Source organism: Haemorhous mexicanus, chromosome 25, assembly GCF_027477595.1.
Source record: "Haemorhous mexicanus isolate bHaeMex1 chromosome 25, bHaeMex1.pri, whole genome shotgun sequence".
Classification (NCBI taxonomy): Eukaryota; Metazoa; Chordata; class Aves; order Passeriformes; family Fringillidae; genus Haemorhous; species Haemorhous mexicanus.
In genome coordinates this window covers 5989897-6013944 of record NC_082365.1, presented here as the reverse complement: position 1 = coordinate 6013944, position 24048 = coordinate 5989897, and the positions used below count along the sequence as shown (strand labels likewise).

Sequence of the window (24048 nt, the reverse complement as noted above, 5' to 3'; positions counted from 1 at the left end):
GCACCTCAGTGTACCCCAGCACCCAGCCAAAGGCATGCTCTGGGACAGAGACCCTGCCATGCTGCCCACTGTGGAAGACCCCCCCCAAGTCCTGCTGTGGGGCCATGGGGGATGAAGCTATAAAGCTGTGTAGGTTACTACATGGCTCTGCATCCTCAACAACCCCAGTGAAATGGCTGATCCCCAGGAGATGCCCCTGCAGACAAGGGGGTCTTCTGCTACCCTAGCTCACTCCTGCACCCCTTCTTGGGGGGAGTACCCAGTGCAGAGCACCCAGTCTGTCTCTGGCATGGCAGAGAACTCCAGGCACATCCAGGAGCCCCCGTGCTGGGGACTCTGCACAGGAACAGAGACTGTGGCACCTGCCCATGGCCCAGCTCACCACAGCACTGACAGCCTCACCCACACCAGGGGATTGTTGTGCTGCCAGGGCCTCGCAGAGCCTCAACCATGCAGGGATCCATCCCCAAAGCTTGTACTTTCCTGAAGGAGAAGTAAACCCTGTCCGTAGCAGTGCAGGGCTGAGCTGTCCTGGGTCTCTGACCCTGCCCACACTCCCCCTGCTCTGTGATTGATGAATACAAATTGTTGGTCCACTGCCTCTGAAGCCAAGGGCACCCCAAGGTTATCTGCCTGCATGAGCAGCACCAAGATGAGACAAGGAGGGAAATGGGGAGCAGTGTACCCTTCATCCCACAGCCAGCCCTGCTGCAGCCTCAGCCATCCAGGGCAGCCCAAATCTACCCCACTGCCAGTCACACCTCACAGTCCAGTTGCCAGGGGCAGCAAGTGGTGACATGGGACCTCTGGCTGCCAAGCAATAGGTTAAGATCTACAGGAGGGTCCGTGTTGAACCAGCACAAGGCTCCCTCATTCACAAGCAAAGGGCAGCCCCCAAGGTCACGTGCCCATGGGGAGGATGAGTCTGACACCCACGGTGCCACAGACACTCTCAGCCCACAGTTGGAGCATGGCAGGGGCAGAAGCCAGCAGATAGCCAATGGGGTGTCCCCTGCAATTGCAACAAGCACCTACAGGCCATATCTAGGGGGCACTGGCCCCAGGATGGGTGGGAAGCCACAGGCTGTGCTCTATCCTGCACCAAACTGATGTGACTACAGCCACCCTAGGAGGGCCAAAGCAGCACTGTCAAGAGGCCAAATACCTCATCAGGCTCTGGGACAGCTCAAACGCCCAAGTTATTTATTTTCTGCTGTGCTGAAACAGGAAACCTCCAACATGTTCAAACCCTGGACCCTTGCCAGAGTCAGGGGCACCTCAACAGTGCAGCAGAAGCTGGACACATCTGGCAAGAAAACATGAGCCCTGGGAGTGCTGGGTTGTGCCCATCCAGCAGGAGATGTCTCCGGCTCCATGGGTGGAAGGATGGAGGCTTATGGGGGTCCCAGAAGGAGGGACTCTGCTCAGCAGCACACCCTGCTCCATGTGGAGTCATCCATCAGCAATGAGACCTCTGTGCCCAGTTCTCACTGGGGTGCTGAGATCTGACCCAGCCTGTCCTACCATGGACCACCAGGAGTCTCACAGGACATCCCCACAGTGCCTGGGTCACAGGAAGCCACACAGACTGGTGTAAACTGAAGAGCACTTCTGAAAGCAGCAGGACTGTGGCTCAGGGCTTCTGCAGCTACAGACCATGCACTTTTCTCAGCTCCCTGCTCCAGGAACCCCCAGATCAAGCTGGACACTTCCCACATGCTGGGAGAGCAGCTCATTCTGGCTCAGGAGCCCCTCAGCCCCAAGAAGACCCAGCTGGCCCAGCACCACCAGCACTGCTAGCAGGGAAGCATCTCCTGGGATGTGAGGACATGATCCAATCCTAACCAAACTGGCTGTAACCTATGTTCCACTCCATCCACCCCCACTGTGCCAGGTGAACAGGAGCGGGTGAAACTCCTGGAGAGCCCCAGTCTGTGTATGACTACCTGCACGGGCACGTACCCCGTGGTGATGTCATCATCCTCTGTCAGCGTCTTGCCCATCAGATCACTGTCACTCATGTACCCCGACTTCAGCTCCACGTCATCGCTGTCCAGGGCCTCGACCAGCTCCAGGCGGGAGATGTGGCTCAGTTTGCTGGGGCTGCGCATGGGCATGGTGTGCGAGTAGTGTGCTCGCTCCCCGTGCATGTACCAGCTTGGGGTGCCCTCGGAGCGGCACGTGCCCCCAACCGAGGGCGCGTCCCCGGCCTGCAGGCGTGGGCTGGACTGCCCGTAGCGCCAGGACAAAGGGGAGGAGCGGTTGGAGAGGCTGGAGACACTTCGTGGGTTGGCTTCATCACTGTCATAGCAGGTCATCTCCAGGGAGCTGCAAGGACAGGCAGTCAGGGAGTTAGGGCAGGGCACAGGGGGCAGTGGAAATCTGTGCCCTGCCTCACCCCCTCGGAACTGGGTCTGCAAATGCTCAGATACCACAACTGCCCATTTTGAGGCAGCCAGGCAAGGCCAGAGGATCCCAGGACTGTGGCTGCAGGGACGCTGTCTATCCTGGACCATCTCCATCTCAGGTGGCAAGGGACAGTCTCCTCCCTCCCTGCCCGGTGCCACCCCAGTGTCCCATGGTCCAGGACCTGCTGGGACATGCACACCACGGTATTCAGTGATGCCCATGTCTCCCCAGGGACAGTGGGATAGGACATGGGATGTGATGGGGTCTCTGTGCTCAAGTCAATCTACAAAAGCAACACTCTTCCAAGCCCTGTCCACCCACCTCAGAGCAGGGCCAGGGGTGCCACCAGGACTGGTGGCAAACACACCTGGGAAAGGGATCAGCACCATTTTGGAGACTGGCTCCAGCCCCAAAATCCAGCTGTGCTGAACTCATTTAATAGGGTACCTTTAGTGGAAAGCCTGAACATGCTCCCCTCTGTCTGAGCTGCTTCTGTTCAGCCACTTCTCCCCCAGCACTTCAACATCTGCACCTCAAGATCACACCAGACTCAGGACAGGACAAGCTGGGGTGGTGGCACCAATCCCAGGGAATGTGACAGCGGGCCACGCCAGGGAGTGGAGGCTGTGAGTGAAAGGATGCCGAGGGACAGACCTGGGACCAGTCCCTGCAGCAGCACCTCACACTGAACCCCCAACATCTGGGCAGGAAAGACGACCCCAAGAGAGCACTGCCCAGCCCTAGGGGCTGCTCACAAGCACAGTGCCCTGCAGCCAGCCCAGAGCCTACAAGCGCTTCAGAAATGGGGAATTCCATCACTCCCTGTGCCTCCTGGGGTGTATTTTGGGCAAACAGTGATTCTAAAACTAAATTTAGCCACGAGAAACTATTACTTCTTGGAGCAGCTCCTTGGGAACCCACAGTCCTCAAATTGGCTCCAAACTCTACTATCAGTAAATTATTCCCTAGCTTGGATTAAAGGTTCCTGCAGGAGCACCCAAAGCCAAACCCAGGCTGCAGCATTGAATCTAAAACAGGGAACTACATTAAAAAAAACCAGGAAGTTTGTTAAAGCGGAACTCAAAGGGGCAGCTAAAAGGGTTTTGTTTTTGTCAGCAGCACAAAGGCTATTTGAGGATGTGCTCCCGGCAGCTCAGAGCAGATGCCAACCATGTCTCTGAGCAGGAGGAACAGAAGCTTCACCTCGAATCCTGGGTTCAGTTCTGGGCCCCTCATGACAAGAAAGACATTGAGGGGCTGGAGTGTGTCCAGAGAAGGGCAACAGGGCTGGGGAAATGTCTGGAGCACCAGGAGCAGCTGAGGGAACTGGGGGGCTCAGCCAGGAAAAAAGGAGGCTCAGGAGGGACCTTCTGGGTCTCCACAACTCTCTGACAGGAGGGGGGGCTGGGGAGGAGTTGGGCTCTGCTCCCAGGGAACAGGAACAGGAAAAGAGGAAATGGCCTCAAGTTGTGCCAGAGGAGGTTTAGGTTGGATATTGGAGAAAATTTCTTTCCTGAAAGGGTGGTCAGGCACTGGCACAGGCTGCCCAGGGCAGTGGTGGAGTCATCCTTGGAAGCGTTTAAAAAAGGGTGGATGTGGCTCCTGGGAACACGGTGTAGTGGTGAACATGGCAGTGCTGGGGAAATGGTTGGACTCGATGTTCTTAGAGACTTTCTCCAAGTGTCCACTGAGTCTCCTCAGTGACTCTGTGATTTCATGATTCTCTAAGCCCCAAGGACATTCATGCAGCTCTGCTGCCAGGAGTATGGTGACATCTTTCAGGAATAACACTGTGCTCTAACAAGGCAACAGCAAAGACTGAGCCCTCAGCCACTGGATGGAAGAACACAGTGAGAGTAACAAGAGAAATTTGAGGAATGAATAAAGAGAGCCCAAAGCAGCTACAGGACACCAGCGAAGGAGGCACATCCAGAGGACTTGCAGATGACATCTGCATTGGACAGACTTGTAGGAAGTGTTCCCAAGAGCTGAATGAGTGGGTACATGTGTAATTACAACGTACCAGGGAAGAGCTGACACAGCTTTGGGAAAGGAAAATCTGGCTCACAGTTGCAGAGGAGCTCCTGGAGGGATGCAGGGAGCTGCTGAGGCTGCTGTGGGCTACTGGAATTAAAAAAGCTTCCAAATAAATTCAGCTCATGGGATAAGAGAGAAGATCTTCACATGTTTAAGTCCCGCTGAAAGGGACAGAGAGCAGGGGTAGGGATCCCTGGGCTATCCATAGCCATTTTTCTCCATGGCAGGAATGCAGCTGAGGCATCCACCATGTGATATACTCACAGCTCATCAAGGAAAGGAAGTGATAGTGAAAAGTCAAATCCCACCAGCAATGCTAATTTAATCACCCTTAATGTCCTTGCCCTATTTTCCTAAGACCTGAGCTGAGAAGGATTTCTGAAGGAGCTGAGTGCTGGGGTGAGGAGGGGGGTGGAGTTTGACACTTTACATTTGATGAAAGTGAAATGAACACAACGCAGCCCTGGCTTGGCATGAGCAGTGCTGAGCTCTGACCCGAGCAAAGGGATGGCAGAGCTGTAATGGATCATTTTAGGAAAGGGCCAGCTCAGAAAATATTGTTTTGGCCCCATGCAAATTCCACTGCCACCGCTCTCTGCTGCTCCTGGCTCGTAAAACATCCAGGAAGCACAGCAAGGGTGAGCTGGGTCTCCAAGGTCTAGAAATTTCAGGCGATGAAAAGGGAGATCAAAGGGCTACTCCATCATGGACAAGGCTGCTTGAGGGCTGACACGGGAAGGTCTATAATGATGAATGGTGGGTGAAAGGTGGGAGGAAGCTGCTGCTTTTTGTTCCTTCCAAGAGAAAAAACAGGATCGAGGGAGACCACGAGGTGGCAACACACTCCAGGAGAAGAATGTTCCTGCATCCCCACTTTCCCAACCATCTGACACCCACACAACCTTGCAAATCCAGAGTGAAGCAGAAACCATGCAAGATCTCAAGTGAGTGACCCAGGGGGACACAGGCAGTCCCAGACATGTGTCAGAGCCCCCTAAACACAGACACTGTGCCCTGGTTGTCCATGCAGTGCTCACCCTGTCCCCATCCCCACCATTCCCTCACTCCAGTCTGGGCAGGGCATCCCAGGGCACCTCCACCTCTGCTCCTGGGCTCTGGCTGAGAGTTCCTCCATCATCACCCTACAGAGAAAAACTAAGCCACAGATAGGGATGGAGCCTCTGGTACAAACTGCAGTGGGTACAGGTGATATATTCACCTCTGGTGGTCCATTCAGGGTCACCTGACCACTGGGAATAGACCTCACCCCCTCTCTTTGCTCTGTCAGCTCCCTTCACTGCCACCACTCCCCAGCCTTTACTGTCCCAGAGCACTTTTGGGGACAGGACTCTGCTGCAGCACCACAGGACACCCCACAGATTTGGGGGTTTCTCTCCAAGCCTCCATGCACAGGGTCCCCAGGTCACAAAGCACCACTGATTCCCTCCCACCCACATGGCCCTCACCAGGAGCAGAGCTGCTTCCCATCTGCCCCAGGAAGGACACTGACTGTGGGGAAGGGGTTGGGGGAGGTCTGGTGCTGGGCCTCACCTGTGAGACACCTGAGAGCCCCTTAGGCTGGACATGGTCTCCTCCAGGTTCTGACGTAGGTCCAGCACATTCTGCACTGTCCTCTTCCTCTGGGACTCGGGGTCTGTGGAGAGACAAGGTAATGGCTTTAAAGGGATGGATGGATGGATGGATGGATGGATGGATGGATGGATGGATGGATGGATGGATGGATGGATGGATGGATGGATGGAGCACCCCCTGCCCGTGGCCATGACCAACAGCCCTGGCTCTGCCCATCAGGAAGGGACAGAGCAAGTCTGGTACCAGGCTGGAGCTGCACCACCCTAAAATGCCACTCCCAAGCATGCAGCTGGGATGGTGATATCTAGTCCAGAAAGGATGAGCTGGCAGAGACCAAGTGGGGCCACAGGACCTACACAGGTGACAGGAGCAGCAGTCCTGGAAGAATGTCCCCAAACCTGCCCCTGCACTCCCCAGGCCCCAGAGGTGCTCCAGCTTGGGAACATGGGTGCTGGAGCAGCATCACTTGGTGTGCAGGCAGTGGGACCGAGGGGATGTCAGGGGGTGGACACTGAGCCCCACTCATGAAGGAGTGGCTGCTCCTGTGCAGGGCTGGAGCAGCTGGTGGGAGTGAGCCCCCACAGGCACAGCCCAGAGCTGAGGATCCCCAAGCTTTGTCTGCCCTGGGACTTCTTCAGGTGTACACACCCACGGCATGGGTGTGTACACACACACAGAGCCATGCACCCCCCAAAATGCACACGAGCACATGCATCTACCCACATCACAACCACTCGTGTACATGTGCAAATATATACAGGCACCTCCACAAACACATACATACACCTGCACACACAAAGGCGTGCACACTGCCCAGAGACACTTGCACAGATGTGTAAGAACACAAACACCTGCACAGAGGAGGGGGTCACTCCTGGTCCAGCCCCAGCAGTGCTGTGGGCTCAGGGCCATGGCTCCAGCCCCAAGTCCCTGTCCTGCTCACATGCACCCCGAGCATTAACAGCCATGCCACAGTGGCTTTGATCCCTGATTTCAGGCCTTTCAGCTGCAGCCTGCCATGGATCCGCAGTGACAACAGGCGTCAGGGACATGGGATGTGGCTCCTCCTAATGTAACGTGGCAACCAGTGCTTCAGGATTTGCAATGGAACTGGCACCATGTGAACTGCAGGGCCAGGGGGATGGGGGACACTGCCAGCACACACCCCAGTGCAGGGCCAGGGGGATGGGGGACACTGCCAGCACACACCCCAGTGCAGGGCCAGGGGGATGGGGGACACTGCCAGCACACACCCCAGTGCAGGGCCAGGGGGATGGGGGACACTGCCAGCACACACCCAGTGCAGGGCCAGGGGGATGGGGGACACTGCCAGCACACACCCCAGTGCAGGGCCAGGGGGATGGGGGACACTGCCAGCACACACCCCAGTGCAGGGCCAGGGGGATGGGGGACACTGCCAGCACACACCCCAGTGCAGGGCCAGGGGGATGGGGGACACTGCCAGCACACACCCCAGTGCAGGGCCAGGGGGATGGGGGACACTGCCAGCACACACCCCAGTGCAGGGCCAGGGGGATGGGGGACACTGCCAGCACACACCCCAGTGCAGGGCCAGGGGGATGGGGGACACTGCCAGCACACACCCCAGCAGCCCCCCACCAAGGCACAGCCACATGGCAGTGCTCGAGCAGGCCTCCTTGTGTGTTCCTTGTCCCCATAACATTACGGCCAAGCCTCAGGCAGCACCCATGGGTGCTGCTCTGTCCCCAGGCTCCCCTTGCCCACTGGCCAGGGCAGGAGCACCTCAGACCAGTGAAGCAGCCCTGATTTATGCATGGAGGGGGTGACAAGCAGGAACAGCCCAATGAGACAGGTTCAATGAAGCAGGTTAAAGTCAGTTGTAGATGAGGTAAAAGGGCTGGTGAGCCCACAGGGCACCCAACGTGGCCGGCCACATCAGAGCATAAGGACACTCATCCCTGCATGTGCCCAATCACCCCAGTCCAGCTTCCAGAATCTGGCTCAGCAGGATACCAGTCATTATTAACTCATTATTAAATCTCCATTGTGGAGATTGAAGGAGTTAATCAAAGACACAGAAGCTCCAAGTGGTCCCCAGAGCCACAGGATGGGGATGCACAGGCAGTACAGGAGAGGGATGGAACTGAGGTGGCTGCACACAGGAAACCAGGGTGCAGGAGAGGCTCAAGAGGCCCTCAGTGCTGAAGGGTGGCACCCACCTTGCTCTGCAGCCAGGGACAAGGGGACACCATGTCTGTCTAGTGGGGCAAGAAAGGATCATGTTGGCACCTCAAAGCTGCAAGGTCCTGCCCTCAAGTTGCCTGCAGAGATGGATTTTCAGGCTTGACACGGCAGGCCAGGAACCTGTGGCCAGGTCCCCAGCTCTCACACTGCAGTGGGTAGGGCAATGGGAGATTTGGGCTCCTTGAACCTCAGGGAACGGCAATAAAAAATCCACCAGTGTCCCCAGGCGGATCTCCATGCAGGAAAGGACTTGGCACCTTCAGCTCCTTCACCCTGGCCCCATTCAGAGGGTGCTGTCACCCACACTCAACCCAAGCAGCCAGAGAAGGTGGCATGCACACCCCAGCAGTGTCACATCCCTGCGTGCTGGGCCCGGACAGAGCGGGACGGGATGAAGAGTCACTGTTGTCCCCTGGCGCCGGCAGTGGCTCCCACCCTGCCAGCCCGGCAGCGTGCTCCTCCCGGGCATGGCTACTTCCCAAAGCCCCGTCTGCCTCCCCCACGGCCACCCGCAGCCATTCCCCTGGGCACAGAGCCAGCCCCGGGGCTGGCTCTGCCTCCTTCCCGGGCGCCACTGCCAGCGGGGCTGCTCCAGCCATCCCAATCCCAGGAGCAGTGAGGCGAGACCACGCTGTGTCCCCAGCTGCCCTGACTGAGGGGCCAACACAGGGGCACCACCTCCCCTGCACTTCTCTGCTGCTGGGCCACCAATGGCAATAAGCAGCATCAGGGACATGAGTTCCAGGGCAATGACACCGACCCACATCCCCAGCTTCATTCACTGCCCCATTTGTCATCCATGCCTGGATGAGATCACCCCAGTTCTTGGGTGACAGTCCAGGTCACTCTAGACTCCAGGAAATGCAGCAGCTCTAAGCCTGGAAAAGGCCAAATTGGGACTGGAAGAGATGCTCACCCACCTCTGGCACACATCCTGCTGCTAGCACTGAAGTGCCAGCATCTACCCCCACAGTGCTGTCCTGGTGGTGACACAGGGACTCCTTCAGCCTGTTCCCTAGGGGCAGCAAGGGGCCAGGGGCTGGCTTGGAGCTCACCGAGTCACCACATGCCAGAGTTGAGTCGAAACCGGAGCCACTGGGAGAGGCTGAAGTGTGGGAACAGCAGGAGAGCACTGGATTCTTCCCCACATCGATTTAGTAAGCTTGTGCAGCCAGATGTTTCCAGCTGCTGGAGCATGGAGCAGCAGAGAAGACTCAGCCCATGCCGTGGCGGGGTCAGTCAGACACCCAGTGTAGGCCAAGCTCAGTTTCCCAGTAGCCATGGCTGGGATGTGCTCCGCAGCACTCCCCACTCCACTGCAGCTGCAGGCTCAGGGACTGATGTCTCCCTGCCCCAGCCCCAGGCTGGCCTGCAGCCCCTCAGCAGATCCCACTGCTCTCACAGGCTCTGGCCATCCTGCTGTTACAGAGGGAAGGGAGTGCTGCCTCTGGCCCTTATGCCCCCTGTTCTGATCATGCACAGGGCAGCCATGAGATGCAGCCACTGTCCCCAGACCCTGCTCTGGGAGGTCACCAGAGCCCATTGTCCAAATCACTTTGACAGGTTGGCTCTCATTTGCCTATACCCTCTGCTGTGCTTGAGCAACTCTCACTCAGTTAAGAGCTCTCACTCAACACTCCTTTCTCAACTGAGCCCTTCAACATCAGCAAATATGATACAGCTCCACTTGGCATTCAAGAAAATTGAGGGAGGAAGCCTCAGCCCAGCCCCAACCACTCCCTGACCTGCAGCACTCCCTGGCATGGCTTCCAGCACTGACCACTGCATTACATACACTCAGCAACCTGGCACTATGAGTACCCTGGCCCTGACCCACGCAGCGCCCATCGCCCCCATCTCCTGCCTGGCCAAGCTGGGGCAGCAGCAGGTACCATCACCACAAGAAGGAGCATCTGCAAGGTGAGATACAGAGGCAGCCAAGGAGGAAGAAGAAGAGGAGAAAGAAGGAGAGAGCTGTGCTGGAATGGCTGGTTCAGGGCACAGCACTGTTTGCTGTGAGTCTGACTGATGGACAGCACAGAACCATGGCTGGACAAGGCCAGGGAGCTCCAGGCTGTGCTCATGTCCAGCTCTCCCTGCCACCTCCCAGAGCAAGCAGCAGCAGTTCCTTTGTCCGTGTGTTGGGGTGCAGCCCCGGCCCCGCAGCCGGGTGCTGCCGACGTGGCCAAGTACGTCAAGGAATGAGGAAATAATCAACTCCAAATGGCTCTGGCAGCTCATTCCAAAGAAGCATGTGGCCACCAGCTCCCGCTGGGGCGAGGCAGGGCTGCATGCGTGGGACACGTGTGCCCCATGTGCCTTAGCACAGAAACTTGTGTGTGTGCGCGTGTGTGCGTGTTTGAGTGTGTGTGTGTGTGTGCGTGTGTGTGTGTGTGTGTGTTTGTGTGTGTGTGTGTGTGTGTGTGTGTGTGTGTGTGTGTGTGTGTGTGTGTGTGTGTGTTTGCATCATTGATGTGGGGGCCACATGGCAGCAAAAGCCTGCAGAAAGATGCATGTCTGCAGGAGTATCACCTATGCTTGTGATCTTGCACATGTGCCCATGTGCCCATAAGCAGGCAGTGGGATATCAGGACATGATACCAACACTGGCACAAGGGTGCCAGGCTTGTATGGGTGCACCGTCTGCACTCAGCATGAGCATGGTACTCACACCTGTGTTTTCTTGTGCCCTGTGACCCAACTGGTCTCATTTCAGAGAATCCAACTGGTAAAGGACTCCTGTTGGCCCAGTAAAGATTTCAACAGCAAGCAGGAATTCACTGGGAAAGGCTGTGTGGTGTTCCTGAGTCATTCCGGTGGGCCCCTATTACACAGTAGCTGTAACGAATTTCCCCAGGCTGGAAAACATTTCTAACTGCTTGCTCAATTCCTTCCAGTGCATTGAAAAATCCACTAATAAACTCTGTAATAAAACCCATTCTCATGGGGCTGTGAGCCTCCTCTGGTCCCGCTGCACTCCCTGGCTCCACGAACCCTCGAGCAGACTCACACTGCTCCCTCCATCTGCCCCAGCCCCTGCTCCCAGTCCTGTTTATGAATGAATCAGCACAGGCACCGTTTTGTTGGTATTTTTCTTGAAAACCTTCCATTCTGGCACTCAGAGACCACCCGAGGGGAAACCCAACAGCCTGAGCCCAGTGTGAACCTCACTGATCCCCGTGGGTTCCTCACTCACACCCTGCAGCCTGCGACTCTCACCAGCATCTGGGTGTGCCACCAGCCGTCTTCCTGAATGGAGTAAATGGCTTTATCTTGCATTATTACATCCAGCTCTGATTCCCACTCCTGGATGGCTGGGCAGGGGGATGGTCGCAACCTGCAATCAATCCTTCTCTTTGGGGCTTAACTGTCTTTTCCCCCAACAGCTCCCAAACAGGCAGAATGAGTAGGGGAGATGGCTAACAGGGCTCTGTGGGGTGACTACCATTCTGGAGTGTCGGCCTCGTTTTCCAGCTCAAGCCCCATCCCTGTAATTCCTGTGTGCTCTCACCAAGGATGTACCAGTAGCCCCAAATCACCCCTCTCTTTCTGGAGATGTCCCAGAGCACCCAAGCTGGGAAGAGCGTGTCTTCCACACTTGCTCAGTGCCCTAGGAAAGCATCACACTCTTTCCTGCAAACCTGTTGCCTCACCCAGAAGGCAACAGGTACATTAGCACTCCTGGTTTTATTGCTCTCATTGGTGTGAACAGAGAGCCGGCTGCCAGCCCTGCATCCTCTGCAGCAGTGTCAGGAGAGGGTCCTGCTCCCTGACAGGCAAGGACAGGGCCACCCAGCACCCTGGTAATGGGGTACCGGGGTACCTGGACAGCTGACTGGTGTTCTGCTGCTCCCAGGCAGATGGATGGGGAAAGCCTGGCCACCATTCCCTGAAAAACAGCAGCAGCTCCTTAGCTGGTGGAGCTGGAGGTGCTATTCCCCATAGACATGGATGCACAGCCTCCTGCCATCGGTGATGGTGATGTGCAGGGGAAGCTGCAGATACCTGAGGGCCCCACCTGTGACTCCACCAAGGCAGGCTGGCCTCTGCACATGGTGCTGCTCTGCACGTAGCCCTGCAAGGCTGTGGGAGGAGGTTGGACACGGCCCAGCACGTTCTGCACTTGCCCTTGGCTGAGGGAAGATAGGCCAGCAGCAAGTCTTGGGGGAGACAATGGGGTTACACCAGCAGCACTGGGGGTGCAGCATATGTCCTGCAGAGCCCAAGTCCCCGAAAGATCACCAGCAGAGCCAGAGCCAGAGGTGACAGGGCTCTGGTTTGGCACAGCCACCCCATGTCTCACATGTTGGTGGACCCTTCTTCAAAATGACATGGCTCTGTGGGAGGCTCCAGTGGTGACTGCAGAGGGGGAGGAAGCCAATTCCCTACCTGCACTCACTGACTCTATCATTGCACCCCACCACTGTAGTCATCATCTCAGCCATCATCATCACCACCATCCCCATCACTGCCAACATCCCCACCACTGCCACTAGTGCAGGTGGGGGCAGCCCCACACTGTGGGAGGGGGCCACCATCTCCCTGCTGGCAGGTGAGAGCAGACAATAAGCAGATGTGCAGCAATGACAGGCTGGGACTTGAGCCGAATCAGCACTTTAGGGGCGATCGTGGCTGCTAAGCCTGCGAATCACTGCTCATAACAAGGGCAGGGCTGAGAGACCTGGAGCCTGGACCCCGTCTGGCTCCAGTGAGCCAAGCTTTTAAAAGGGATTCAGACTTTCTCAGGCTAGAGCAGCCATAAATCTACTTAATTGGGTCTCTCCCATACACAAGTTTCCAAGCGAATCCACTGGAGAGATCCAGACTGGGCCTCCAGCCCATTTGTGGGTTATTCTTTCAATGGATGCTGTGCTTGGCCCCAAACCACCCCACCTGCACATCCAAACCGCAGTTCCTTTTCCAGGTCCAGAGCCTCTAGCTGCTCCATGTCCAGGCATTCCACCTCTGTGCTGCCCTCTGCTCCTCTGTGCTGATGAGCTGGAGGAGCCCAAAATCCCCTGTTTTGGGACAGACCCTGCTTCTGCACAAGGCACTACTCATCCCAGAGCCACACCTGCCTCCAAAGCTGCTCCTGAAAGCATCAGAGGAGATGGGAGCATCTCAACACCCCTGTCCCCAGCACCACGGGTCTCCAAAATAATCCATTCAAACACTTATGCAGCTTGGGAAGGAGGGGGATGGTAGGTTAACAGGCCAAATCCATGCTCCAAGGGATGCCCCGAGCCTCTGGCCACTGGCACACACAGCAGCAGTCACACACGGTGACACTAACTTCCTGCTGACAGCCCCAAGGCCTTGGGAACACGGAGACAGTGTCACCAGTGGTCACTGCACCCGGGATTTGTGCTAAGCTGACAGAGGAGGGTCAGACTGGTCACACAGCACTCCATGCCTCAGTTTGCCCTGGAACCTGCAATTCTCCTCACGGTTCTGCATTACCAAGGTGTGCTAGTGCCATGCTGTCCCCCAAGACAGCACAGCTGAGTCCAGCCTGGTTTCAGCAGCCCAAGCACAACACCTTTCCCACAGCCACCAGCAGATGGTCAGGGCAATGCTGCAGACCCTGTGCAAAAAAAAAGCTAAAAAGTGGGGAAGAAATGAAAAAAAAAAAAAAAACTAATTCCCCAGGGTGAGGCAGAACAGCACAGCCAGGCCCCAGCACAGAGGCCCCAGAGCAGCCGGCAGCAGCGGGTTCACACTCCCCACGCATCACCAGACACAGGTTGGACATTGTGGAAATTCAAAATTCCAGATGGCTCTTTTTGGGTGGGTTTTTTTTTTTTTTTGCCTTGCCTCATTTCCAAGGCAACAAGACTCCCTGTCATCTGCCAGTTGCCATAGAGATTTCACCTGATTCTGCTTCAGCGGAAGAGAAAGCCGGGCTCCTTGCTGCTGCTGAGAATCCATGAGCCACGACCGCCTTCAAACTTACTGGGAAGAGCAGAGATAAATGGGGCTTTATATGAGGAAGGCAATAGGCTGATTCAGAGGATCAAAGGAAGGAACTGTGGGTTTCTATAGCACAAATCAGCCCTTCACTTAACTGCTTTGGTGCCCTCCAGATGTGCCCTGCATCTGGGGACGTCGCCAGCTCTCGCTCCAAGCTTTGCCTGGTGGAGGAGGGGGATATGGGTGTATGGGGAATCCTGCACCCACTGCTTACAGCGTATCAAGGACCAATCCGAGTCCCCTGCAGGGAAGGGAGGGCACACGGCCTGTGCAGGTGACATGTCCTAACTCCATAATGACCCTCCCTCACCGTGTACAGCCCTTCTCCAAAGACCCTGTGACCCAAAGAGCCAAGGAGAGAATGGGGAAATGCAGGAGCAGTTAGGGAGGAGGAGATGCCCATGGGCTGTGCTCAGCACGGCTTGGCTGTCATGGACATGGGGTCAAGCACCACAGGACCCCAGGGCAGCCACATGCAGGCAGACACAGGGTATGTTCCTCATCAGCACCAAAGCCATCCCAACAGCCCCATCACTGCTGGGGATCATCCATGGAGATGGCATGGATGCGTCCACACCCCAAGCCCAGGTGCAGCATGTGATTCAGTCATTCCTCCCAGACCCATCCTCACCCCAGGCCCCTCTGACAGTGGCCCTTGGACTCTCAGTCAGATGCCCCAAATGAGTAGATCTGATGTCCCCCTGCCTGGGACTCCCTGTTGTCGATGATAATTAATCCCTTTGGCACAGGAGAAGGTTCCAGGCACTGGCAGGGTGCTCATGGGTGGCAGTCCCCCCTGTGTACAAGAGGCCAAGGTCCCCACACTCATCCCTCCCCACTGGGTGCCCAGGTCTGGCTAAAAGGGCATTTATCAGGCCCCAGAGCCTCTGCCCTCCCCAGCCTGCATCCCTGCACCAGGGCCAGCGGAGAAGGGCCCAACTGGGCAGCTCTTAGCTCAAGCTGGCTCTGTTTTGTAGGAGAACAGTCATTAGCAGAGCCAAATTTCCCATTCCCAGCCAGAATACGGCCATGCTTGGGGAAGCTTTATATTCACAGAGACAAACAACTCACATTTGCTTTTTAACTGCTGGAATTGCACCCACTGGGACAGAGCAAACAGGGAGCCTTTTGTCCCCCTTGCCTTGTGACTGAGAGCTTTGTGCAGAGCAATGCGTTGCAAACATAATTCTCCCCGGCCTCAGCTGGGCTCTGGTAGACACTTGGTCTGTCTGTCCATCACCAGATCAGCCAAAGAGTCCTCATGTGTCTCCAGCAGGAATGCAAAATGCCCTCCCCAGCTTCCCTGGCAGCCTGTGGAGCTGCTCCACACTGAAACATCAGAGACACTCAAATGGACCCAAAACACAACTGGTGATGGGGGCTCTTCATCTCCCAAGTACCTGGGGTGGGCAACCAGAGTGGCAGGCAGCTACAGGCAGCAGAGCTGCTCTCTGGGGCTACAGCTCGCCTGGATGCAAGGAGGAGCAGCTCCAAGCATGGAAAATCCCAGCACAGAACAGGCACAAAGAGCAGCTCATTGTGAACCTCCAGAGAAGGTGCCTCAGCCACGCCCCAGAGAAGGCATCTCTGGAAACCTCCGGCCCACTGCTGAGCTCCTGAATATCAGAGCTGGTACTCACTAAGCTGTGAGCACCAGCAGTCCTCAGAGCTCTCACCCTGGAGAGGGACAAGGGACTGTTCTCCCAGAGTGGGACATGTCCTTGAGGCACCAGCTGAACCCCCATCTCAGCCCAGCGGCACCACTCAGGGATGAGCATCCTTCACTCCAGAAGAGGGAGACCCTGGAACAGCTGCTCCCCTCCAAACATTCAGCTTCAGGAAGGCGCTCAGCATTGAAAGCACATCCTGGGCTCTCTGCAAAGCCTGGGCTCTCTGCAAAGCCTGGGGGATGTGCACCATGAGGGTCCAGCTGACAGCAGGGCCAGACCCCAGGGTAGGTCATCAGCCCTTGCACGAGGGGGTCTCTCAATAGCCCCGTCGAGAGAAGAGACTGGGCAGGAGGCAGAGCACCTCGGGGGGCAAACCCAGCTTAACGAGTTCCAGGCTCTATTAGTAGATCTATTGTTACCACATCTCGCGGGAGGAGGGAGATAACACAGGCTATTTTTGCTTCCATCTGGGGAATCGTTTTCCTCCAACATGTACTGCCTCGATGCTAATTTTTAAGGCTGATGATTAATTGATGTCAGGCTCATTATGGGGCCAACGGATCTCTCTTCCCTGGGAGCGCCAAGGACAGGGGGAGACGTGTTTTGACAGATGTCTTTGGAGCTGCGTGTGAGTGACGTCCTAACAACAGAGGAGAATAGGAGCCATTACCATGGAAAGCCCTGGAAATGGAAAGGGAAGTGCCTGCACGCGACCCCAGCACCCCTCCTCGAACAGCCCCTAATCAGCCCTTCACGCTCTGCCCCGTGGTTACCAGGGCTTTGCTCAGGAGATAAACGGTCTTTGTGCACACCCGGGGAGAAGTGAATCTCCTGCCTGCGGCGAGGAGGGCTTGGCCTTTCTTCTCCCCCTCCCCAGCCTCGCAGGAGGGCCAGGTGCCAAATTCACTCTGGCACCAGAAGCAGCGGCCTGCAGGGAGCCGGAAACAAGTCTGCTACACATATGATCACCAGGATCCCGCAAGGCTCGGGCTCTCCCTGCACCTGCGGTCCCCCGGCAGTGGGGTGAGTGAGCACTGCTGGGGTGCCCAGGGCTGCTGGTTGTACCAGGCACTGGGCAAGGTTCACCCTGAAAATCGTGGCAGCATCTGCAGTAGCATCCCAGGCAGGGCTGCACACCAACATGCACATCACAGATTTTGGGGTCCCTTCAGTCTGCAGCATCAGCTGCCCAGATGATGCTCACCCCAAAGCAAACCCCCCATATCCTCCCAAAGATGGAGCTGTGCATGGTGAGTGGCAGAAGGATTGCTTGAAGAGAGTACCATGGCTCTTACAGCAACACAATGACCTCCTGCACTCCCCAGGTCTCCCATGCCCCCTGCCAAGAAGCAGGATAAGGCATCCTGCTAACTCAGTGGAGAGCATGGGGTGATCCTGATCAGTGCAGATGATCCCTGCTGCGCCAGCTCCCCAGGGCCACCCTCACGGCAGTCAGGGGGAACAGAGCATCATGCCCTGCCACAGCCCTCAGCTTGCTCCCCTCCCCACCAACACTGCCATTACCTCTGCTGGCCTTGCTACCTGCTCCTCCAAACTTCCCTGGGAAAGGTACCTAACCCACTGGGGCCAGGAGCAGCACCAGCCCCACATCTCTCCACACCCTGGGGCTCCACACCCAGCACCCAGGACTCCATCCTGCTGCCCCACAACAGTGCCTCACATCCCTGCGCCAGGGACATGCTGGGTGTGTGCTGGGGAGCTCAGCAGCAGCAGCAGTCTCCCGCATCCATACCCAGCCAAATTCGACACCAGCTCCAAAGGCTGCACTGCCAATCTGCCAGCAGTGTTATTACAAACTTGTGTTAATTGCTGCACAGTGCCTCGAGCATCCTGCACAGGGGGAGGGATGCAGATAAAACTGTCTATTCTTAGCACTGATGGTTCCCCACTCCTGGTGCCGGCCCACACCACCCTCCAACTGCTTCCAGACCTGCTCCCTCTCTCAAAGCGCACTCGGAGAGTCTCCACCACCAGGGAAAGGTTTTCTTGAGCAGCAGTTGTGCTTTTCCCACTAAAGGTGATTTGCAGAGAAGGAAGGTCCTGTCTCCTTCAGGAAATCTATTTGTGTCACAGGAGGGAAGGGCATGCTTGGGACCAGAAAGCTTTGTGGGAGCGACCACTTGGTCCTTACCCAGAGGCTAGGAGCTGGCATGGAGGAAGTGTGCTTTACCCCCACCACCTGCATTAGTGAGTGAAGGGATGCTGACACACTCTACTATTCTATGCAAAGAGCTGCTGTTCTACCTACAACTCCAAATTTTACTGGGGGTCTGGCAGTATGTGGGATGGACAGGGTGGAAAATGCTCCCAATCAGGCACCAGTGCCAATCAGAGGGATTTCAGTGTAGCCTCTGGAATTTCCCCTGTGCAGTTCCTGTGGCTGCCTTCAGTATGCACCTGCCAACACCAAGGGCTGGGTGACATGTGATGACAGCAGCCATGAGCCTCTGGGCACAATGGGAGAGCAGCCACTCACCTCTGGACCCCACACACAGACAAGCCCCATCCCCTGCAGGCTGCAGGATCCCTTTAAGCATGCTGAGTTATAGCCCCAACTTGTACAGCTGGGATCCCCAGCCAAGCTCGAGACAATGCCATTCCCTGAGCTGTCAGAGCGCCAGCGCACACCGACCCACAGGCAGACCCTCCTGGGAGTGCCACGCTTCAAGGATGGCACAGAGGGGTCCCTGGCAGCCCTGCAGCTGGGATTTATTTTCTCTAAGAATATCTCAGCTCCGTGCAATGGCTGCATGCACAGCACAAGCCCTCTTCACCGTGGGAAGCAGCTCTGCAATGTGCTTTGAGCTCTTCTCCCCAAATTTGCTCCAGGGGCCTGTCCAAGCACTGACGATGCACAGCCCAGAGCCACAACTGCTGCAAGAGAACCAAGCCAACGCTACAGCTTGGGGGGAAAGCATGAGCCAAAAGTCACTCAAACAAGGAAGCAATTTGTCTTATTCTGGCTACACTCCCTTGAAAAAGCAGCGCGAAGCAGGGAAATCAGGATCACGTGCGGCGCGCTGACCGAGCACCCACCGCAGCAGCAATGGGGAGCGTTCACACCAGGAGCCTGACAGAACAGAATAGGGGAAAAAGGATGGAAAAAGAAATGCCATGTGACCCCTCGCCCGATCCAAGGCAGACACCACATCCAACAGTTCAGAATATGAAATACGCACAATGAGCTCCAGTGAGTAATTAATCCCTTCAGGAACACTGTAAGTGATTGCAGACAGCTTACCAAGAAAAAAAAATTGGAAAGTCATTGAAAAAATTACTACAAAGTGTTTCTTTTTCTTTTCCAGCCTGAAATACAATGAGATCTGCAAGGAGCCCTCTCTACTCTGCACAGTGTGACAGCAGTGGATTTCCAACCACCAGCTGGTTTTCCAACAACACTCAATCTACCTGCCAAGGTGAAAGTTGTGAGAAACCAGCCCGGCCTGACGGAGGCAGCAAGAGTGGCTGGTCCCAGTGCTGGTGTCAGTGGGACATGGTGGAGGGACGTTTCTGGAGGGGCAAGGCATGGCACAAAAAGGTGTCCATGATATCTCACAACTTCATTGGTGATTCAAGCTCTCCAGATGACTTTCGCAGGTCAGAGCTGGGACAAGCCCTCCTGGTGATGGGATTTGGGCTCCCTGGTGATGCATAGCTCAATGAGCCAACCCCTCCTCCTATCTCCACCTCTCCCCTCCATCCTTGTGCTCCCTTTTGCCTTCTTCCACTTTCTCCAGCACTAACCAGCCAGCTCTTCAGCTGGAAGGCTCCAATTTGGACCAAATTCTGACCCATTGCACCCAAAGTCCTGCATCTGCTCACTGCCCTGCACCACCAGGCAAGGAACCACATCTGTCCACATTCAGCCTGGTGTAAAGTGGGTGATCAACCCTGCAATCCCTGTGAACAGGCGGACAAACACCCAGAGGCATCTGCAGGGGGGTCTATTTCGCCCACTCCTCCAGCCTCAGTCCCCCACCTCCAGGGAGCACTGACCCCCAGCACAGCCAGGGGGAAATTACAGAGCACAGCAGCTGCCTTTTACTTCCATAATTCCATGGTTATTTTTCAACCAACTACTACTACTTCTTCTACTTGTAAAACCAGAGTTTATTAAAAGAGTATTAGGAAAGGTATTTTCTTCTGTCAATAAAGTGACTTAAAATTAGTTGGAACTTTCAAATTAAAAACACAACCTAAACTTTCACTTCCACTTGCAATCACTCTGATTTGGAAAACAGACTTTTTTCCTCATATCCTCTCCTGGGTTTTCTCCCCTCTCTCCTGTTCTCTCCTCACCATGTTTTTGTTTAAAAATTCATCAGGTCAGGGAAAAATGCCTGGGCAGGAAAAGAGGGCGGGGGGGGGGGGGGGGGAAGCAGAAGAAACTGCAGCTTTTGCAAACCCATCTCAGCACAAGGGAGAAGAGCTTCCAAACTCACCTCCCTGCTCTTGGAAAGCAAGAGGCACTTGGAAGGACAAGGGAATATTGAATATTAACAAACCTCCTGCATGCTCTGGCAGCAGATGCGGCCTCGCTGACCCTCCTCAGAGTTCTGTGATCCCCCATGGCCTAACAGCTCCTCTAGCATGGCAACCAGGGGAAAAAGGGATGGATGAGGCAGGAAAAGAACCCTGGGTGTCGGTGTGGGATGCAGCCTGCTCCAGCAATGACCATAAACCCTGACTGCTGCTACCAGCTCATTACAGGGCTCTTACTCCACAAAGACAAGTGCCAGCTCATGTCTGGCCATGGCACGGTCTGAGCTGGACACTGGCTGATGTGAGGCACATCCCACAGGCGACACTGATTTGGGGAAGGACTAAGATGTGTTTGCACAGCAGCAAGGTCACTTCCTTACCCAGTGGTGCAGGGATACAGAAAGAATCACCACAGAACAGTTTCGGGTGGAAGGGACTTTTAAGTCCATCTTGACCTAACACCTCCTACCAGACCAGGCTGCTCCAAGCCCCATCCACCCTGGCCCTGAACACTTCCAGGGATGGCACAGCCACAGCTTCTCTGGGCAACCTGTGCCAGGGCCTGACCACACTTATAGTAATGAATTTCTTTCTAATATCCCTTCCTGCCTCCCTGCAGTCTCAGGGGTCACTCTCACCCTAGGCAGTTCCCTCTCTGCTGTTCCAGAGCTTCCCTCTTACAACATGATTTTTGAGGACAGCTGCTGCACTCTCCACACAGGATGCGTGTAGCATCGGCTTACGAGTGAGCACACTCTGCCAGCAGATGAAAAGCTATATGGAAATGGAAGATCATTACCATAATCTCTGTGGAAACATCCCATCAGAGCAAGTTTTTTGTCCTCCTCCTTCTCTCTCCCCATGTGCACAAATTCTGGCACCCCATGCACCACTTGGCACTTCCTCAGCACTGTGGGTCCAAAATGCAGGCGTCTGATTTCTAAAGCCATTGTCTGGGATGTGCTATTAAGCTGCAAAACATGGAAGGTTTGGGATGGAAAACAGGCATCTCCTGAAACACAAAAAGAAGCTGGCAACCCAGATTTTATTTGACTTTGAAGTTACAGAGAATGTCAACCAAACACAATTTGCTTTATTCCCACAAAGGGAATGAGAATCTCAGCCACAAAATAAACCTGCACCTCTGCCCCCAGAAGGCAGCAATGGACAAATGGGGAGCAGAGCAAAGAGGGCTCTACTGGTCACTGCTGCAGCACAGAGCAGCTGGGCTTGGAAATCCTGCTCCACCTGGGAATGTGAGGCAGGAAAAGCTGCTTTGTAAATTTACTTTTGATTTGGAGCTCAGGGTTCATGTGCCATTACATTTAGCCAGTGCTCCCTTCTCAGTTCCAGGCAGGGAGGTTTGCAGGAACCCCCAGAGTTTCACCCATTTTAATTTTAGCACAGAGACTGTTTGCACCAGTTACCTGCTGTTCATTTTTGAGAGTGAACAGGGTGGGAAGTGCCCAGTGGTACAAACAGCAGCTGAGCTGAGATCAAATTCTGCCTCCAGGTTACTGTACTTTCCCCACCATAATATCTGATGAGTGACCTCTCACTGCACATTCTGCTTTCAGAGGAGCAGCTTTAAAAGCCCAACCTCCAGGCCCTACTCTGCACAGTTCTGAAAGCATCTCACAGGCTTCAGGATGAGATTCCCTCACTCATCCCCCATGCTGCTTTATGAGTGGGGCCATTCCCCTCCCCTTGCAGGAATCAGCCACATGTTCTCCATCTGGGAGCAGATGCCCATGAGCCAATAAGCTCAACTTGGAAAACTTCACTGAAAATATCACCAAATTTCTGAGTGCTCTACAGACCGCAGCCAGATGATGGATATTAGTGCTTCAGCAGTCCCAGGACGCTGTTTGGCACAGCACAGCAAAAGAACAGCTAAAAGGGCTCAGGGAAATGGAAATGAGATGGCTGTAGGTGCTGCTGCTGGAGTGTCTGCCCTCCTCCAGACGATCCAGCCTGTCAGGAGAGAGGATCTCGGTCTGCTGGTGAATCAGCCCCCAAACAGCTGCTGTACCCAGCCTGGAGTGTTGAAGGACACCAGCTTTGGCCTTACAGCAATCCCTGCTACTGGGGAGAAAGGTGAGGGACCATGCAAGGCAGGGCCCCTCACTGCCCCATCCCAGCCATTCCCATGGCACTGCTAACACAGAGCTGAGGAGCAAGAGGCCTGGGGTAGGTCCTGGGCACTGCTCCTCCCCACAGGGTCAGGATACAGCCAGCTTTTAATGCATTCAACCACCAACAGCAGGAGACAGGAGGTCCAGACAGTGATAAATCCAGCCTCACACAACCCTGGGTGAGACACCAAAATGGAATTTACCAAAGGACCTTAAACTGATGAGCTGTGAGCTCTAGGCAATGTACAGCCCGAGGCAGAGAAGACTCAGGCCTGCTCAGAGTGAGGCAAATGCTGGTACTTCCCCTTGGCCAGCAATCACACAGTTCTCTAGGCCAGGATGGATTTAAACCCCACTGAGCCTATGTACACATTATCTGGGAGAGAAACCACCACTACCAGGAGCCAACAAGTGCCAGCTGGCACCTCTGCCCCCAGGTCCTCTCTTCATTGCCCACCCTGACGTGCAATGCACAGCCTGTCCAGGGTGACTCCAATTCCCTGGAGGGGTTTTGTTACATTTTTTAATGTATCTGGGGTCCAGGAGAGGCAGGAGTGCAGGGCAGCCACCTTTCATCATGCCCAGTGGATGGGGCAGCCCCAGAGAAAAGCCCCCGGGCTGTGCACATTGACTCCCCACAGCTGTTTCCCTCCAGCAGCCCTGCCCTGATCCAGCAGGACAGAAAGCACCATGCCAAGCACCAACAGAGCCAGACTCAATTTCCTCCCACCCTTTAGTCTGCAGAATCCTCAAGCCCTGCACAGTTCAGCTGCAGAGCGAGTCCAGCTCCTCAGGATTCAGCACATGCTCCTCTGGGCTCGCGGCAGCAGAATTTTGCAGGACATCATCTGTCCTTCCTCCCTGCTGAGATGGGAGGAAGCTGAACTTCATTATTTCCCTTGCTTCTGCACTGCCTGTTGGGAGTTTGGAGCCATCTTCTCGTCGCTCCCTTGGTGCACTGAAGGTCTGGAGGCTAAATGCTAGGTGGCTGTGAAAGGCCACAGCTGGGTGGCAGGGGTTCCTGTGCCAATGGTGGCCTCAGCATGCTTGGCTCCACATCAGTCCTGCCCCAGCAGGGCTGGACAGTCCCAGGTTCCAGCCAGAATCTGTCAAATGCCTTTCCTCCTGCTTTTAAGATGAGGGGACCTTTGTTGTCTCCCCTCCCACAAAGCAGTGCTCCCACCTTGGAGCTTGCCAAAACAACCCTGCCTTACCTGATTTCACCACTGCCAGGTTAGCCCATGACTCCCTACCCACCCTGGCAATGCTGCCTCAGGCCTCTGAACCACCAAAGCTGGGAGAAACCTCATGATGTGGGAGCAAGCATCCACGAGGCTGAACACGTGTCCCCTGCGGCACCACACCGGGAAACAGATGGGGACGGACATGCTGGCCCCATCGAATGACCCACAGCACATTTCCTGCCAGCCCCAGCTCACCTCGGGGAGCTCTAGCATCACAATGATCGATGTGAATTAGCCGCTATCTGTTCTTCCACTTGTTTG

The 24048-nt window shown here is 55.5% G+C and overlaps 1 protein-coding gene across 2 annotated transcripts in view; it reads right to left on the bottom strand.

Annotated features, from left to right (window-relative positions):
• NAV1 (neuron navigator 1) overlaps window positions 1–24048 on the bottom strand; it is a 74075-nt gene that overhangs the window by 24064 nt on the left and 25963 nt on the right. For both annotated transcript variants that reach the window (XM_059867562.1, XM_059867563.1), the window contains 2 exons: window positions 5998–6100; window positions 1963–2328 (listed from right to left, as the gene is read on the bottom strand). In XM_059867562.1, coding sequence (XP_059723545.1) covers window positions 1963–2328; window positions 5998–6100 — 469 coding nt within the window. The remainder of the gene's footprint in view (window positions 1–1962; window positions 2329–5997; window positions 6101–24048) is intronic.